At 45.4% G+C, this 19,641-nt stretch overlaps 1 protein-coding gene across 1 annotated transcript in view; it reads right to left on the bottom strand.

Moving 5' to 3' along the window:
• Positions 1-748: 748 nt before the first annotated feature.
• The window catches only part of ADAM9 (ADAM metallopeptidase domain 9), a 51,329-nt gene continuing 32,436 nt past the window's right edge, over positions 749-19,641 (bottom strand). The window contains exons 14-22 of the mRNA XM_087969665.1: positions 18,657-18,852; positions 17,095-17,200; positions 15,272-15,455; positions 12,316-12,396; positions 9,135-9,240; positions 8,909-9,044; positions 6,576-6,672; positions 5,985-6,022; positions 749-3,396 (exon numbers count right to left, since the gene is read on the bottom strand). Of these exons, the coding sequence (XP_087825791.1) occupies positions 3,315-3,396; positions 5,985-6,022; positions 6,576-6,672; positions 8,909-9,044; positions 9,135-9,240; positions 12,316-12,396; positions 15,272-15,455; positions 17,095-17,200; positions 18,657-18,852 (1,026 nt within the window). The 3' untranslated portion in view covers positions 749-3,314. The remainder of the gene's footprint in view (positions 3,397-5,984; positions 6,023-6,575; positions 6,673-8,908; positions 9,045-9,134; positions 9,241-12,315; positions 12,397-15,271; positions 15,456-17,094; positions 17,201-18,656; positions 18,853-19,641) is intronic.

Here is a 19,641-nt window from a genome sequence, read left to right as displayed (position 1 = left end):
TAGGCATGGTTTCCTTCTGTCTCTTTGCATTTTCACTGGTGCCCATTAGCTCGGTATAGAAAAAAAAACAGTGCAAAACTGAAAAGCTGGCACTAATTTACACAGCCTTGTGCACTGTTGTGTAGCATTGTTGTGACTGTGAAAAAAAACAGTCTATGTTCGGAAGGAGGTACCCAGGGTTTTCTTCGGTGCCCCAAATCAAATGTGAGAAGTTTCTTTCAGTCTGTAGCATCATGAAACAAACCAGGGTTTTTCAAACTGAGTTCCGTGCAAAACTGGAATCTTGTTAGGGCTTGAATGGATTCTGCAAACATTTGGGTGGGGGAGCCCCTCTCCAGAATGGAATGGGGGTGGGGTGGACTTGAATGCCCCACCCAGGAAGGGCAAGCCTTATCAGCTGATATCCAGAAGCCTCAGGAATCCTGGTTGGTTTATAAAATGAACAGGTCCCATGCTTTGAAAAAGACTAAAAAAATCCCCTCTAAACTAGACAAATGTCAATGCAATCAGAACAGTATAATTTTAATTTCTAAACTTGGGCATTGGTTTTTATTATAGTATATAGTGTAATACTAATGCAGTATCAGAGGTTTTCAATTCAATTGTATAGAATGGGAAGGATGTGTGTTTGTGTTTTATTTTTATAGTTTTCTTATGTATGATGTACACTGAAGATGGCATTTAATTCTGTTGTACAAGACAATAAGGTAAACTAAAAATTACTCTTTCAAGCATAGGCTTTTTTAAAAAAAATATAACTATAATAATGTTTAGGATTCTAGCATATCTGGGACAGCTGACAATAAGTGCTTTTTAAATCTTTAAGCATTTTTTTTGGGGGGGTGCCATTCCTGTACCATCATTTCAAGGCATCAATAATGGCTAATAAGTCAAATTGCCTAAGTTAGTGCTTGTTAAACTTCCCTAAAATCTTTTGATTAAACGCAGTTGTAAGCTCAGCCAACAGAGATAGAATTAGCTGTTTAATATGTGTTGACAGTCACACACAGTGTTAAAAACTACGTATGTGCTAAGAATGGATTTCATTAACTTTGAGGAAGAAAAAAAGTACCCAGAGGTTTGTTGTGCAATTGTCCTGCCACAATTCTGGAAGAAGCAGGATTGTCTTGCAAGGCATGCTCACCAAGTCAAGTTTGGTGGCCAGAATGCAGCAGGTCCTCATTTAGCGACTGCCTTGTTTAGCAACCATTCACACTTAACGAAGAGGATGAAAAAGCACAGCCAGTCCTCACCTTTGCAGGTCTTGTAGAGCAAAGGAAGGTTGAATGAAGACCATAACTTAGTCGCGGTTTCAATTGGCAACTACTTCATTAATGCCCGAGTTATTGATTCCAAGAATGGTCGCTAAAGGAGGACCACCTGTTACCGTAATTGAAGCTCCGCCCAATTTTATGCAGGTGCGCTCAAAGCAAGAGACCTTTGATCACGACATCACGGCCAGGAATTTGGACTTTTTTGACCACATCCTGTATACACACACCCCTGAGTAGGATGATGGATCGTCTTCTATTGATTATAATCTCCTGTTTTCCTGCCAATTCTTCTCTCTTGTTTCATTTAAAAAAAAGAAAACAATGTCAGTGTTAGCAGTGAACAATCAAGAACAGCCCTTGGCTGGTAGCCTGCTTGGATTAAGCTTGTCATCATACACCCACTGAACAAAAGTCCCATTGAATTCAGTGGGTCTGGCTTCGAAGCAGGGAAGGATACAGTTGCACGGCCATGATGCTTCACATTTTCTCAGGTGTCTTTAGCTTCCTGCATTTTCAGGTAAGAAACTCCCAATCCACGCAAAAAGCAATTTTAAAAGTTGCTCCTGTTCCTGGGTTGGACCTTGGACCAAAGCTCAGAACTACAGGTGAAGACAGGTGATATAACTTTTCAGGGAAAGTGCAGCTGTCAAACTTGCCCCAGGAAGAACTTGCCAGCCTGTATTTTGAAGGACAGCTGCACACCCAAAGCATACGACGTGCAAGCCTTAAATTTTTTAAGCCGTCCATCGTTTCAAGTGCCACACGCACCTTGAGACACACCTGTTTGTTTGCATCCGATACTCCCAAGGCACAAGGTGTGAAAGGACAGGACCCTGCACCCCACAATTAGGGCTGTGCACACCTGATTCCTCCCCCCCCCAACAAATCAAGTTGAACTACATTTGCTTCCCATAATGACGCTTTCCGGGACTGTAAAGTAGGTTTTAGTGAAATGGAAGCAGGCTTCTTGATCAATTTTACTGGGCCTTAAAAATAGTTAGGCCTCCTCTTCCCTCGACTTATTTCATTTTCTGGAGGGAAAAAACCCCTCAAGGGATTAGCGGGAGGGTGGGTGGGATTGTATGCGTCAAGTATCACCTGATTAATGTTGTGGACAATGAATTGGACAATGAGGAGGTCGGGGAGGAATTTGGGCCGATGCTGGAGTCTGGGAAAGGCTCTGATAGATGCTCTGCGTCCGACGCAGATACAGAGCCGGGGCCGTCCGACATTTACCAGCCACAGAAAGGCACCTGCCGTCGGAGACTGAGATGAGTGAGGAGGAAGAACAGCTGAAGCCTGTTCCAGACGCGCGTATGCGCAGAGCTGTTAGGAGAGGGGAAACAACAGAGGTCAGGGAGTCGACCCCGGGAAGCAAAGCACACGTGGATGTTGAATGGCCCCTCCCTGGCTGGGGAATAAATAGAAGGAAAGGGGAGTGGTGGTTGCAGGAGACAATAGTTTGGATTTCTGTAGATTTGGCTCATTGTGTTTCATGCCTCAGAGACTGCTTCCAGAACTTAATTTGCAGTTTTACTGGCCTTGTAATTGTCGCAAGGAACGGATAAGGTCTGTTGCTGCCGTTAACTCTTGGAAGGACTATTCCCTGGACCTTTTGGTGGGTGAATGCCATTAATTCACAAGAGGTAAATCAAAAGGGGTTTTTCGGAACAAGGAGTCTGTTTCTTGCTTCTGCTAAGGCTGGGTCAGAACCATTAAATCTAACCGTCAAAAGAAGGAAGAGGCCCTTGGATCCAAAACCATTGTTCCTGGTTCAAGCTGACATGGCCCAGCAATGCAGCCCAAATGTCGTTTTTTGACAATCTCAGTGATTTGAGATCCCGGAAGAGAGGTATTTTATAGGAGTTTACATTCCTTGGTTTTCTTTGCGTTTCGTGGTCGCCTCCGCGTTTCGTTTCCTCTTATTCCGGCACCAAGGAATAAAAGATGGTTTCCAGAGTCGTTTGATGGACAGTTGAGGCAGCTGGGTCTTAAGGAGTAGGAGGGGGTGCAGGCTTTCAAGAGGTAAATGAAGACGTTTTATATAGGGGGCAAAGGTGCCGGTCGGGAGGGGAAAAGCTGTTCCGATGCCCTTGAAGTTTTCACCACTGGGGGTGGAGGCCTATAAAGGGAAGAAAGGGTCAAACCTGTGGATCAAGAATTCACCATTCCTGGTCATCAGCAAAACTGGGAATTAGGAGCCTCCAAAAGTGGTTGGCTGCAACTATCTACATGGCCCATGATGTGGCAGAGGTAGGTATTCAGCCGGTTCTGACCAGTTCTGGAGAACCAGTAGCAGAAATTTTGAGTAGTTCGGAGAACCGGCAAATCCCACTTCTAACTGGCCCCGCCCCCATCGATTCTCTGCCTCCCGAGTCCCAGCTGATTGGCCGGGTCTTCTTTGGTTGCCCTGCACAGGAGAATGGGGCTGGAAAGCAGGTTAGTGGGGTGGGAAGGGAATGGGGAGTATCCTTCCCCTGCCACGCCCACCAAGCCACGCCATGCCACCAAGCCACACCATAGAACCACTAGTAAAAAAATTTGAATCCAATTACTGGATGTTGGACACCTAATACCTACAACTCAGAACATAGAATAATGTCAGCCTTGGAAGCCATTTTTTTACTTGGAAGTTTTGAGGCTGCCACATTCAGTGCCTGGGAATTTGGGAGGGGAGGATTTCATAGTGAGGTAGAAGGTTAGACTCAACAACATTCTTTCTCAGAGAGTGTTGCCCTGCACCTGGAGGGGAGTGACTGGGGGGAAATGTCTCCAGTTGGGACGAGGATTTGATTGGGCGGTGTGATGGGCTGAGGGGTGCAAGGGATGGATCTTCGAATTTCTTTTGGGAAGGGGAAAACCCGGAACTCTCAAATTCGGGTTTTTCCAGATGTGCCAATATGACGACTCTCATAAAATGGAACTTTGAGAAAATGTAGTCTCGGAGTCTATTGGCTTGGAGTTGTGTGATGACCCGGGGCGTGGCACAAAATAACAACGTCACAAAAGTAGGTAAAGTCCCTTTAATATCTCCAACTTGGCCCCTAATGTCCAGTTATCATCGGCTGGAGAAATAAACTCTCCCAAGAACAGTTTTTAAAGGGAAGGAATTCCATCTGAACCCAAAATACATCTAAATTACAAATAAAAACCAACACAAACCATGCTGCCGCAATTAACGAGACAAGGCAGGACAAGGAATTGTAGACTTCCAAAAGATAACGAAACACACACAGTTAGGAGGATGCAAGAACCCATATAAGACTTGATAAACCAAAATCATGCTTGATTTGCTTCCACCAAGGTGCTTTGCGCAAACACCCTTTATATCCTGTTTTCCCAGCTGCAGCCAATGAAGGGAATCAGGGCCCTTTTCTCCCCCGTAACCCATGTAACTCATGTTGCTCCCTTCTCCGTTCCTCCCTGCTTGCCTTAGGATGAAGAGGGGGTGGCCCTAGGTCTTCCTCTGAAATGCCCAGCCAGACTGTGCCCCACAGCCACTGGAGCCACACTCCCATTCCCTGTCAGCTGCTCTCCTCCCCCTTAGAATCAGATTCCAACAGGGGCATGACAAGTTAGTTAGTTGGAACGCTGACATGTAAGAGAGTTGGAAGGGACCTCGGAGGTCTTCTAGTCCAACCCCCTGCTCGAGCGAGAGACCCTATACCATTTCAAACAAATGGTTGTCCAGTCTCTTCTTAAAAGCCTCCAGTGATGGGGCAGCCACAACATCTGAAGGCAATCCGTTGTACACTGGTTGATTGTTCTCACTGTTAGGAAATTTCTCCTTAGTTCTAGGTTCCTTGTCTCTATCCCTAACTCAAAAGTAATTCTGTGAACACATATTACATATATACTCAAGAGAAATTGGTAAAATGAAGGCATGTACAAGGATCCAAAGGGGCCCTTAGTTTTGAGGAAGCTTTAATAAAGACTAGGCTAGGCCAGGGTGGCTTAGTGAAGCTAGAGGGAAAACTGGAATAGGTAGAAGCTCCGTGTCATGCTGCTGTTGGAATCTGATTCCGAGGGGGAGGCCGAGCAGCTGACAGGGAGTGGGAGTGTGGCTCCATCGGCTGTGGAAGAAACTGGGGAAGGGCACAGTCTGGCTGGGCAGAGAAGGGAAGAGGTAGAACAAGGGAGAGGGACTTCAGAGGAAGACCCAGGCCCACCCCCTCTTCATTCTAGGGCATGCAGGGAGGAACAGAGAAGGGAGCAACGTGAGTTGCATGGCTTACAGGGGAGGAAAGGGCCCCGATTCCCTTCATTAGCTGCAGCCGGGAAAACAATGTTTAAAAAGGTAAGCAAAGTCGCTGGAAGCAAATCGTGAGTTATCTTTGTTTGTCGAGGCTTATCTGGGTTCCTGGCATCTTCCCAACTTGTGCGTGTTTTGTTGGCCTTTGAAGTCTGCAATTCCTTATCCTGCCCCGTCCAGTTAATTGCTGCAGCGTGGTTTGTGTGGATTTTTATTTACAGTTGTTTTCGGATTGAATTTCCTTCACTTAGAGACTGTTCTTGGGAGAGTTTTTTTTCTCCAGCCGATGGTAACTGGACACTGGGGGCAAAGTTGGAGGTATTAAAGGGACTTTTCTTACTTATGTGACTGTGTGAAATGCTACTAAGCCTTTCTACAAAAACCTTCCCAAAACCAAGTTACAGGTAGTGGTTGGAACCCTTAGCTTGTCTCTTTCTCCATCCTCCCCATATACTGACCTTGGCGGGACACCCTGTTGGTCCATGGACGACACTACCTGTGTGGGGGGAGGAAATAAAGGGGGGGTCTAATTAGGTTTTACAAGAGATAGTCAATTAATGGGTAACCATTGCGCAATGTCCGTTGGCCTGTACTTTGTGTGAATTCCTAGAAGATAGCTGAGTTAGCGCTGTAGACATTAGGAGCCATCAAAATGCCTTGTCCACCATTTTTCCCGTTCACCTGCGCTGCCTTTTTAAAGAAAAACGGGAACTCCAGTTAGAAGGAATAGCAGTGCTAGCTTTTTATAGCTCCTACTCCTTCTAACTGGAGAGTGGTGCGGTGGCCTAGAGGCGGAGCTCTCGCCTCACAATCAGGAGGCTGTGAGTTCAATCCTGGGTAGAGGCAGATATTTTTCTCTCTCTGGGCACCGTGAGAATGTATCTGCTAAACAAAACTCCGCATTGGCAACGGGAAAGGCCTCCAGCCACACTCAGCTCCATTCAGTCGCTCGGACTCCACCCCACAAGGGATTATTAAAAGATGACGACTCCCGTTTTTCCTTAAAAACTACCAAGGTTTGTAAACGGTGGAAATATTGCAGTTCTTACCGCAGATGATGCTGCACTTCTGGAAGAATATGGAAAGTTGCGTGGACATTCGGTTCGAGCCACCTGCTGCCTACCAATATCCGACCTGCGGAAGCATCTAAAGAAATGGATGGGTAAAATATTCAGTACCTTTATAAAATGTTTGCAGTCGGCTCTTCTATCTCAGGGCGGAAAGCTCGTACCAAATGTATGGATTTTTTTTTTAAAAAAAAAATCACAGATTTCAATCCTCAAACAGGCTTCCAGTGCCCATAATTCATAAATTACGTTTAGGGGTCAAAGAATAAGGTAGGGGAATTTCTATGGATGCAGGCTGCTTTTGAAAGATATATTTTAGAATGTATAATTTGAGCAATAGTTGTTATATTAATGAACTGGTTATTCGTCAGTACACGATAACCCGGTTTCAATACTAACTTATTTGAAAATTGGTATATTTCAAATTGATATAAAACTCTCAAACATGCAGATAGTCTAACATGCAGTCTTTTTAAAATATTTTTTGTCTTCCTGTTCTTTTATTCTCTTTTTTTCTCCTTGGATTCTATTTGCAAAATTCATCATTTTTTTTTAAGTGGGGGAAGGAGACACCTACATTTATGGGAGGTTCCATATCCCAAGTTGTCCAATCTCAGTCACTTCCAAAATCTTGCAAGAGGCCGTAGGTGAAACAATCAAAACCTTGTTCAAATGTATTACCCTGCATCAGGGGTACCACCCAAGTACCACCCAGGAGTACCTCACAGTACCATGAAGATTGTGGCCCACTAAGGTAAACAATGCAAAGTTATACAAATGAATGGTCTAATTTAGATCAAGGCAGGATCAGGGTTTCCCCCAAAGGCTGAGATCCAGGCATAACCCATCAGTCTATCAGGTGTTTGCTTCCTTGTGTGTCTAATCACACTTGGCCAATAAAGAATGCTATGCTATGCTATGCTATGCTATGCTATGCTATGCTATGCTATGCTATGCTATGCTATGCTACGCTACTCGATGCTCCTCGACGCTATGCTACGCACTCTACTCTACTCTATTTCTATTCTATTCCCTATTCTATTCTACTCTATTCTATTCTATTCTATTCTGTTCTATTCTATTCTATTCTATTCTATTCTATTCTATTCTATGCTATGCTACGCTACGCTACTCTACTCTACTCTACTCTAAACTCTACTCTACTCTATTCTATTTCTGTTCTATTCCCTATTCTATTCTACTCTACTCTATTTCTATTCTATTCCCTATCCTATCCTATCCTATCCTATCCTATCCTATCCTATTCTATTCTATTCTATTCTATTCTATTCTATTCTATTCTATTCTATTCTACTCTATTTCTATTCTATTCCCTATCATATCCCATCCCATCCTATTCTATTCTATTCTATTCTATTCTATTCTATTCTATTCTACTCTACTCTACTCTACTCTACTCTATTTCTATTCTATTCCCTATCCTATCCTATCCTATCCTATCCTATTCTACTCTAAACTCTACTCTATTTCTATTCTATTTCTATTATACTCTACTCTACTCTATTCTACTCTATTTCTATTCTATTCCCTATCCTATCCTATCCTATTCTACTCTACTCTAAACTCTGAACTCTACTCTCTACTCTATTCTATTTCTATTCTATTCCCTATTCTACTCTACTCTACTCTACTCTATTTCTATTCTATTCCCTATCCTATCCTATCCTATCCTATCCTATCCTACTCTACTCTACTCTATTTCTATTCTATTCCCTATCCTATCCTATCCTATTCTATTCTATATTCTATTCTAATCTATTCGATTCTATTCTAATCTACTTTGAAAATGTTTTGAACTTTCTTAAGGCAGCGGGAGCTATAAAGCTCTTCTGAAGTGGGGAGAGGGCAGCCAATGATCCTCTGGGCAATGACATTAACCCTCTGGTGCACTGTCCTATCTGCCCCTGTGCAACTGGCAAACCATACGGAGGTGCAGTAAGTTAAGATACTCTCTATGGTGCAGCGGTAGAAGGTCCCCAGCAGTTTTTCATTCAGTTGTTGTTTTCTGAGAAGCCTCAGGTAGTATAATCTCTGCTGGGCCCTTTTGACCAGGGCTGCAATGTGAGCATTCCAGGTCAGGTCCTCTTTTATGGTAACACCCAGAAACTTAACACTTGCTCCACTCGGTCTCCACTGATAAGCAAGGGCTGTCTGTCTAATCTGTTCCTTCTTATATATACCAAAAGATATATTTTGTTCTTTTTCCAAAACCAAAAGCTTGGCTTTTCTGCAGAGATATTTTCAGAGCAAAACAGAGGAGAGAGGAGGAGGAGGAAGGAGGAAAAAGAACTTACCTGCAACAGGTGTCCATGAGTGGCAACCAGAAAGGAGTTCTTTTATTTTTGGTAATATAAAGAATGAGTACAACTATCACGATGGCAAGAGCTATAAACACAAATGCCAGGATCCAGTTTCGGGCAGCCACATTGTCTGGAGAAAGGAAAGAAAGGAGAAAGAAGCTTCTGTGTGAGCCTTCTTCATTTTTTTCTGAAGGACAGGCGTTTTACTCTGGAGACTTACCGTTGTATGTAGGTCCACTGTCTATACTGCCCCCATATCCAGGAGAATCACAGTAGGGAGGAGCCCAATCCGAACTGCAATGGCAATTTTTATTGCTGTTGCACACCTGTGTGAGAGAAAGAAATGTAATATTTAGGCGAACTCAAGTGACAGAGCAAATGCCTTCAGAACTTGTGGGAGTTTCCCTCTATGGAAGCTTTCAAGAAGAGACTGGACTGCCATCTGTCAGGAATGGTGTAGGCCAGTGATCCCCAACCTTTTTACGCTGCGGCCCGGTATCCCCCAACCTTTTTTATGGCGCGGCCCGGTACCGACATCAGCTGGGCGCCGCCATCTTGTTTTGATGAAAAAGTGCTTCCGGTGAGCTCACGGAAGCACTTTTCATCAAAACAAGATGAGCGGCGCCAGCGCTCGTGAGCTTTTCCGGGTAGAAATGGCTTTCTACCGGAAAAGCTCACCCAGCGTAGCGCCGCCATCTTGTTTTGATGAAAAAGTGCTTCCGGTGAGCTTTCTACCGGAAAAGCTCACCGGAAGCACTTTTCATCAAAACAAGATGGCGGCGCCAACAAACCAGTGGCCCGGTAGGTTGGGGACCCCTGGTGTAGGCCGCAGTGGTGGCAAACCTTGTCAGTACCGAGTGCCGAAACAGGAGCGCATGCGCCACAAACCAGAAGAGAGCAGCTCCCTGGAGCAAGGTAAACTGGAAGCTCAGCTTCCCTTTGCACGCATGTGTGCCAGCCACCTGGTCTTCCGGTTTCTTAACCGCTTGTGCATGGGAAGACCAGTTTGCCAGCAACTTGCATGGGCGCCAGGAGCTGCTCTTCCGATTTCCGGCGCTCCTACGCGTGCAAAGACCAGCTGGCTGGCGTGCACGCGCACATGAATACCAGCTGTCCGGTGTGTGCATGCGCACTGGGGAGCCGCCGTTTTGGTTTCCAGTGTTCTCTCATGTGTGAAGACCAGCTGGCCGGAACCCGGAAGAGCAACGGCTGGCGTGCCCGGAGAGATGGCTCCGCGTGCCATAGGTTCGCCATCACAGGTGTAGAGTCTCCTGCTTGGGCGGGGGGGGGGGGTTGGACTAGATGACCTACAAGGTCCCTTCCAACTCTGTTAATCTGTTAATGCCGCTCTCTTGAGCAGTGGTTGGATTTAGAAGTTCTCCAAGGCCTCTTTCCAATCCTATGATTCTACCTCCTATGTTCTTCAGAACGCAAGTGACCTTCCGTGGAGATTCTCAGTCATCCAGGTCACGGTTGTTCCAAGGTGTTCGAAAGGGGCATTTCTTTGTTCTTTCCTTGAAGACGTTTCTCTTCTCATCCAATAAGCTTCTTTAGTGCTGCAGAACCAAAGACGTTTGGATGAGAAGCGAAACGTCTTCAAGGAAAGAACAAAGAAATGCCCAGTGGCCTCTTGAAAAAGCGCCTTTTGAGACAAGGAACTTTCCCTAACCATTTTCCTGGAATGGCTCCCCACTCACTCTGAAGCAGAAAATAGATGGAAAATAACAGATTTTCCTTCTCTGCAAACAGGATCTGTGAAGTGTCATTGATGTGGATGGAAACAGGCAATGTGTCAAGGCCAAAATGGACACATGCGTAGCCATTTTATTTAGCCTGATTATATATTCCTTTGCTTTCTTTCTTTCTCTTTGTTGGTTGTGGGGGGAAGGGTTTCGGGCTTGCCACATTCCTAAGGTGGGAGGAATGGAGATAGAGAGAGTTGTTTAGGCTAGGTGGTTCTTCTTCCTGTGGGAACAAAAGCTGACCCTGCTGAGACCTGGAGATTGATGGCACCAGGCAACATCGATTTACTTCAATTGGGGAATGTGACTTTTGGGAGCTGTTTCTAACTTCCAGTATTATGTGGTGTGATTCCAGGTTGTGGAATCCAGAATTACAACAGATTTTGTAATCTGTTACAGATCCAGAATTACAACAGATTTTGCCAATTTGATGCTTTGCTAAATAAAAGAAATTGTTTTGGAAGACGGACTTCGCTCTTTTCTTTTTAAATTTCATCATTTGGAAACCTGACAACGTGCTGTTCATCGCTTAGTGGAAAAGCTTAAAAAAGAAACCCTACTAAAAAAGCAAGTAATAGGAAGATCTACTACCAACCAATGAAAGAGGAAGAATCCCATTTCCTGAAGTGGTGAACAAGAAAAAAAAAACCACTGTGAAGGAATAGATTGTAAAAAAAAAAAAAAAAAAGTCAGAATTTGGCGAAACGGCACCACTGAATGGCTCAGTCAGAGAACAAACATCAAAAAGTAAGAACTTGTTTGAAAGGCCAGAAGCCTTCTATGAACTGTTTGCTGAAAGAAGAAGAAAAAAAGTGAACGGATGATTTATGGATGTGGAGAGTACATAAAACAAGGACTAAATAACAGATTTGTAAAATACTTAAAGAGGGAGGAAAGATAATAAGAATTACAGGTTGAAAAGAAAAGTCAGAAGTTATCTCCGCGTTTCTTCATTGGGCTTTATTTCTTTCTTTCTTTCTTTCTTTCTTTCTTTCTTTCTTTCTTTCTTTCTTTCTTTCTTCTTTCTTTCTTTCTTTCTTTCTTTATTTTTCTTGTATGTTTTTGTTTTATGTTCTTCCTATTCACTTTTCAGTTTGTGATTATTGTATGAAATTTTAATACAGATAATTTTTAAAAAGGAGATGGTTTATTTCACTGGATTTTTGCTTCTGGCCTTCTTGATGTTCTATTGTAGGGGTCTTCAAACTTGACAGCTTTAAGACTTGTGGACTTCCAACTCCCAGAATTCCTCCTCCAGTCATGTTAGCTCAGGAATTCTGGGAGTTGAAGTCCACAAGTCTTAAAATTGCCATGTTTGAAAACCTTTGTTCTATTGCTACTCTGGCCTGCAGATTCCTTGAAGAGCCATCCTGTTCTCCCTGCTTCCCAGAATCTGGAATCATTTGGGATCTGGTCACCATCTAAGGACGGACACCCCGTGGACTTGACAGTCATCCTAATTAATAATCCTTTCTTTAAACCAATGATTGGTTGATCTTCCCAACCCTTAAAACAGTAGCAAACATTAGTGGACAGTGAGAGAAAAAAATCAGTGGAGGGACAAGGAAGATACTACATGGATGTTAGATCCGGAAACCAAACCCAGGAACCAACAGGAAGGTCTACAAAAATCAAAAGTGCTTTTCGTTTGGAACTTACCCCGCGTCCGTTGCATTTATTCTTGATGTCACAATCGTAATCTAAGACAGAAGCATTAACGCACTGGGAGTGTTTGCAGACCTGAAATAAAGCAACAGCCACATGATTCATTTGCACACAAGCCATTAAAGGCCGATTATTTAAGACATTCCACTCCCCAACTTGGCCCTGTTCAAATGTAGCGAGATGCGGACCCCCCCCAAATTTTCGGCTCAACGTAAAAGCGAAGCGAAGAAGGTCCATGCATTCTGAGAACAGCCAAAAGACACCTCCAAAAAGAACAGGGTTGTTCTGGGCCAGCTCCCCAAACACAACAAACCGTCTGAAGTTCACTCAAAGATTCCTTTATTGGGAGTGTCCGCAGCTCTGGCAAAAAAGTTTCTCATCGCAGGCTAACAAGTCTGCAGGGAGATGAATAGTTGTCTGTCACATCTACTCATCTCCACCCCCTGCCTTTTATCCCCATTTATCTCTAGCAGCGGTGGCTCTTCTGTCCCAAGGACCGGCCCATAGACTTCCACTGCTCTCCTCTCCTCTCCTTCTGCGCATCTGTGTTTCAGGCACTGGAGCCAGCTGTTCCTCCTCTTCCTCATCAGCCACCTCCAGACCTGGAGGCTGTTGACTCTCCATCTGCCAGCTCCATTTCCTCTTGCCTCTTGCAGCTCTTATGTCACCACGATGCTGGCCCTGACTCCCACGCTTCCTCCTCCTCCTCCGATTTGGCTGCTGGAGGGGTCGGCAGCCAACAGGCCACAACAGGTGTGAACTCGGAAAAGAGGTTGACGCTTGAATGGATCCAAGGGGGACTTTGCAGGTGCTCTCTCTCCCCGATCTGGTAGACCACTTTTGAAGGACCTTCCATGGCCCTAGAGCAGAGGTGGGTCTTCAGCAGGTTCTAACCAGTTCTGGAGAATCAGTAGTGGACATTTTGAGTAGTTCGGAGAACCAGCAAATCTCACCTCTGACGGGGGATTTTACAGTGTCCTTCCCCTGCCACGCCCACCAAGCCACGCACAAAGAACCGGTAGTAAAAAAAAAATTGAATCCCATCACCGCCCTAGAGGTAGAGAAGGTGTGTCTGACCTGTTAACCGTGGATTCTGTGTGGCCATGGACAGCTGGTGATGCAGCCCCAGAAGATCAGAAACATTTAACATCCTTATGTGACTTTTAGCAATAGTTACTACGAGGTAATCCTCGACATACAACTATTTGTTTAGTGAGCAAAGTTTACAAGAAGCACTGGGAAAAATGACTTATGACTGCTTTTCACACTTACGACCGTTGCAGTATCTTCAGGGTCACATGACCAGGATTTGGACCCTTGGCAACTGGCATGTATTTATGACGATTACATTGTCCTTGGGTCATGTGATTGCAATTTTGTGAGCTTCCCGGTTGGCTTCTGACTCACTTCATGTCCATGATTCATTTAACAAGCGCAGTGATTCACTTAACAACTTTGACAAAAACAGTCAGAAAATGGGGAGAAACTCACTTAACAACAGCCTAGATTAGCAGTGGAAATTTTGGGCTCCACCGTCACTGTAAGTCGAAGACTATCTGTATATTATATATTTTATATGTGGCCCAAGACAATTCCTCTTCACTCAAGGTAGCTCGGGCAAGCCAGAAGAGTTTGTGAATAGTGCTGAGATTCAAATATTTTTACTACCGGTTCTGTGGGCGTGGCTTGGTGGGCGTGGCAGGAGAAGGATACTGCAAAATCCCCATTCCCTCCCCACCCCTCTAACCTGCTTTCCAGCTCCGTTCTCCTGTGCAGGGCAACCAAAGAAGACCCAGCCGATCAGCTGTGGGCATGGTTTGGTGGGAGTGGTGTTCTGTGGGCGTGTCTTGGTGGGTGTGTCTTGGTAGGTGTGTCTTGGTGGGTGTGACTTGGTGGGCGTGGCAGGGGAAGAAATGCAAAATCCCCACCCCTCTAACCTGCTTTCCAGCTCCGTTCTCCTGTGCAGGACAACAAAAGGAGACCCAGCCGATCAGCTGTGGGCATGGTTTGGTGGGAGTGGTGTTCTGTGGGCGTGTCTTGGTGGGTGTGGCTTGGTGGGCGTGGCAGGGGAAGAAATGCAAAATCCCCACCCCTCTAACCTGCTTTCCAGCTCCGTTCTCCTGTGCAGGGCAACCAAAGAAGACCCAGCCGATCAGCTGGGACCCGATGGGAAGCAGAGAATAGATGGGGGCGGGGCCAGTCAGAGGCGGGAGTTGCTGGTTCTCCAAAGTACTCAACATTTCTGCTACTGGTTCTCCAGAATGGTCAGAACCGGCTGAATACCATCTCTGGTGTGTGTGTGTGTGTGTGTGTGTTTGTGTGTGTGTGTGTGTAGTCAGCATGCTCCTCTCCCCCTTCCGACTTCAACCATGCCCCCTCCCCCTTCTGAACCCCAATTTAGCCAATGCTGTTTATTACCTTTTCGTTTAATGAATGCCCACGGGAAGGAAACGCTGGGCCTCTTCCCAAGGACACAGCGAAACACACGACCATAAACTCAAGAAAAATACCCCGAACCCTTAAAGTACTCCACATTTCCGCTACCGGTTCTCCAGAACTGGTCCGAACCCACTGAATACCACCTCTGTTTCGGAACCTTGGCAAGTCTAAACGGTCTGGATTTCAATTCCCAGCATTCCCCAGCCAGCGGGTTGCTCAGTTATGCCCTAGAGCAGGGGTCTCCAACCTTGGTGACTTTAAGCCTGGTGGACTACAATTCCCAGAATTCCCCAGCCAGCTGGCTGGGGGAATTCTGGGAGTTGAAGTCCACCAGGCTTAAAGTCACCAAGGTGGAGACCCCTGCTCTAGGGCAGAGGTGGGGAAATAGGGCCCTTTGATGATCTGTGAACTTCAACCTCCAGAACTCCATATGTTCCCTACCCTTGTTCCAGAGGAAAAGGAATCAACTCATCCTGGGGGCTTCGACGTGGCCCCTACGGGCTTGACCTACCTTTCCAGGTGCGCACTTGGTGCCTTCATTCACCATCCCAGGATCCGGCACGTCGGATCCTAGCTGAAAGTCAACGCCCCAACAAGTGGTGTCTTTGATAGGAGTTTGGATAATGGCGGGCTTGATCCGAAAGACCGGCAAGGTTTCCACATTCTCACACTGCAGCTTGCCACACATGGCATTCCTGACGAGACAAGGGGCATCACTGCAATGGGGTTCTGACCCAGCTCCCCAAACACGACAAACCCTCTGTGGTTAACTAAATGTTTCCTTTATTAGGAGCGCCAGCAGCCCAGGCAAAAGGTCTCTCTCTCACCGCAGGCTCACAAGTCCTTCTGACAAGAAGTTAAATAGTTGTCTGCCAATTCTGTTCATCTCCGCCACCTGCCTTTTGTCCCCAGAACTAGGGTGGGGCTTCTCTAGCAGCGGTGGCTCTTCCGTCCCAAGGACTGGCTCATAGATTTCCACTGCTCTCCTCTCCTCTGCCTTCTGTGCAGCCGTGCATCAGGCACTGGAGCCAGCTGTTCCTCCTCTTCCTCATCAGCCACCTCCAGACCTGGGGGCTGTTGACTCTCCATCTGAGGGCTGACGGACGGCCCAGGCTCTGCCTCCTCTCTCTCTCTCTCTCTCTCTCTCTCTCTCTCTCTTCTCTCTCTCTCTCTCTCTCCTAACAAGTCCGTCCAGCAGGGAGATGTCTGCCACATCTATTCATCTCCACCCCCTGTCCTTTATCCCCAGAGCAAAGGTGGGGCCTTGCTAGCAGCAGTGGCTCTTCCGTTTCAAGGACCGGCCCATAGCAGATTTCCACTGCTCTCCTCTCCTCTCCTTCTGTGCATCTGTGTTTCAGGCACTGGAGCCAGCTGTTCCTCCATCAGCCACCTCCAGACCTGGGGGCTGTTGACTCTCCATCTGAGGGCTGTCGGACGGCCCAGGCTCCGCCTCTGTCTCTCTCTCTGACAGATCTATTCCCTCTTCCCCCTCGGAGCTCCCAGGTTGCCTGGATGCTCACCCGGACTCCCACATCTCCTCCTCCGATTCGGTCACCGGAAGGGCTGACAGCTGACAAGGCCACAACAAATAGCCTGCATCATATCTGGAGAGTCCATATCCTTTCTTTTTTTTGTTTGTGGGTTTGGTTTGCCAATGATATTCCGATAAATTTATCCTGATGCTCCCAGGCAGACAGACTCAATCGTCCCATGAAAAAGCAAGACCTAACACTAAGGACGGGCCAGGAAGTCTGGTGGGAATTCAAGGACCACTCAGCGGTTCCTCGATAGGGAACTATCCAGGAATCGGCATCAGCATCATTTAACGACCCCCCATAATCCTTTGCGGGGTGGGGTCTGGGCAACTGAATGGAGCTGAGTGCTTACTGGCCGGATGCCCTTCCTGTCGCCAATGTGGAGTTTTATTCAGCATTTTCATTGTACGAAAGAGAAAGAGAAAGAAACATCTGTTTTTATCTAGGATCAAAATCACATTTGCCGTGGCTAATTCACAATGTCCAACTCGCTGCAGGACAATTTAGCAGTTCAATTTAACTATTAAATTTTTTATTCAAATTATTTAAATTTTTGCCCTGTCCCTCCATCCTTTCTTTAATGATTCAATGCCACCATTTCCTTGATATAAGTGCAATTCTTGTCCCGCAGCAAGTTGTCCCACAGCGAGTTGGCCACAGCAAGTTGGCCGCAGCAAGTGGTCCACGGCAAATGAACACAAGGCCCTCCCACCTTGCCACAACAGCTACCCTGGACTTCCCTTTTCTAAGAAACAGTTCTGTCAAGTCTCAAGGAAATCTCCCCAACCTGCCTCCTTACCAGCTTGAACATTTCTTGTACTCGCGGTTCTGATATCCACAGTTTCCAAACCGATCGCCTTTGGAATTCACATCCGAGAAACAGATTTTGGGAGCAACCTTTGCTTCTGCAGAAGACACATTGGGAAGGCAAGGTTAGCAATCCAAGGTTCAACTTGCACGCCCCACCCCTTTACCTCCCAAGGCCCCAAGGCCCGCCACCTTTGCAGCATGAGATACAATCCTCGACTTATAACCACAATTGAGCTCAGATTTCTGTTGCTAAGTGAGGCTTTCGCTAAATGAGTTTTGTGGCATGTTATGTGTCCTTTCTTGCCACAGTTGTTACATCTGCATTATCTGATTAGTAGCAAAAAGTCGGTAGAGATTCTCCGTCATCCAGGTCATGGTGGCCCCAAAGGTGCTTTTTTTTCCTAGAGGCAACTGAACTTTCTGTTTTCCTTTGAAGACATTTCGCTTCTCATCCAAGAATCTTCTTCAGCTCTGACAGGATGGTGGGGAATAGAAGGATTTATATTCCTTGCAAGACAGCTAGTCATTTGCATCCTTTTAGCGGATCGTTGAGGCCACTTGAAGGTTTATCTGTGTTCTTAGGGTCGCCTGATTGGTGCAAATGGGTGTGGAGCCTTCTCAGAATTGCTAAAAGGACGATGTTGTAGAGTGGAGGCAGATGATGTCCTATCCCTCCCCCTCTGTTGAGGGAGGGCTCTTCAATTTTGACATAGATGGCTTCTTCTTTAACCCAGCTGGTCATTTGCATCCTTTTAGAGGGTCATTAAGGCCACTTGGAGGTTTATTTGTGTCCTCAGGGTCATCTGAGTGGTGCTCCTGGTTGCTGTAGTCTGTAATTTTTTCCTCTGGAAATCCATTCCTACTCCCACCCCATTCAAAGGGTGTTCGTCCCAAATTATATGGCTAAAAGTCTGTAGAGATTCTCAGCCATCCAGGTCATGGTTGTCCGCTACCAGCTGTCTGCAAGGAATATAAATCCTTCCCTTCCCCACCATCCAGTCAGAGCTGAAGAAGCTTCTTGGATGAGAAGCGAAACGTCTTCCAAAGAAAAAACAAGAAAGTCCAGGTGCCTCCTGAAGAAGCACCTTTGGGACAACCATGGATGACTAAGAATCTCTACAGACTTTTAGCTATACAATTTGGGATGGACACCCTTGGAATGGTGTGGGAGGAGGAATGGATTTCCAGAGGGAAAAAATTGCAGACTACAGGAACCAGGAGCACTAACTACTCAGGTGATCCTGAGGACACAGATAAACCTCCAAGTAGCCTCAACGACCCTCTAAAAGGATGTAAATGACCAGCTGTCTGCAAGGAATATAAATCCTTCCATTCCCCACCATCCTGTCAGAGCTGAAGAAGCTTCTTGGACGAGAAGCAAAACGTCTTCAGAGGAAAAAAAACAAGAAAGCCCAGTTGCCTCCTGAACAAAAAAAAAAGCACCTTGGGGACCGATTAGCAGCAGTCAATCCAGGCTCAGAGTAGTAATTCGTCCCCAAACAAATGCCAAAATGCTTTGGCTTTTTTGGCTCCAACCATAATCTCCCTTACGTGGTCCAAAGATATTCTGGCACTGCAACTCATAATCCTGGCAAACGCCATCGTAACAGTAGGCCTTGTCTTGGTGGCAAGGGTGCCCGTTCTGGATAGTGACATCCTGCGGGCAGAAGGCCGAAGACCCATTACAGTACTCAGGGAGGTCGCACTCGCTGGCTTTCTCACGGCACACGGTGCCCTTGGAAAGATACTGGAGAGAGAAGAAGGGAAAAGGGGACACACACGTTTTGATGTTTTGAGATCCATTACGGAAGTGGGTCTAAGTTTGCCCTGGTGCCTTCCAGATATGGTGGAATGGCAGTTCCGAGCGTTCTGTGTTCACTATTTATCTGGGTATAGGATTGGATCGGATCAGATCAGTTTGGATAGATCAGACAGGACAGGAACAAGTAATAGGATGAAAATAGAACAGAATAGAACAGAATAATATAGAACAGAATAGAACTGAATAAAATTAGAATAGAACAGAACAGAATAAAATAGAATAAAACAGAAAAGAACAGAATAATAATAGAACAGAATAGAACAGAACATGAACAGAACAGAACAGAATAATATAGAACAGAATGGAATAGAACAGAACAAAATAATAATAGAATAGAACAGAACAGAACAGAATAATAATAGAACAGAATAAAGTAGAATAAAACAGTAAAGAACAGAATAATAATAGAACAGAATAGAACAGAACATGAACAGAACAGAACAGAATAATATAGAACAGAATGGAATAGAACAGAACAAAATAATAATAGAACAGAACAGAATAGAATAATAATAGAACAGAATAATATAGAACAGTGGAATAGAACAGAACAGAATAATAGTAGAACAGAATAAAACAGAACAAGAACAAAACAGAATAATAGAACAGAATAATATAGAACAGAACAGAATAGAACAAAATAAAATAGAATAGAATAATCATAGAAAAGAATAGAACAGAAACAAGAACACAAACAGAACAGAGTAATATAGA

This window comes from Notechis scutatus, chromosome 7, assembly GCF_049901735.1.
Source record: "Notechis scutatus isolate UNSWTSFEM ecotype Mainland chromosome 7, rNotScu1.2, whole genome shotgun sequence".
NCBI lineage: Eukaryota > Metazoa > Chordata > Lepidosauria > Squamata > Elapidae > Notechis > Notechis scutatus.
This window is presented reverse-complemented; position numbering and strand designations above follow the sequence as displayed.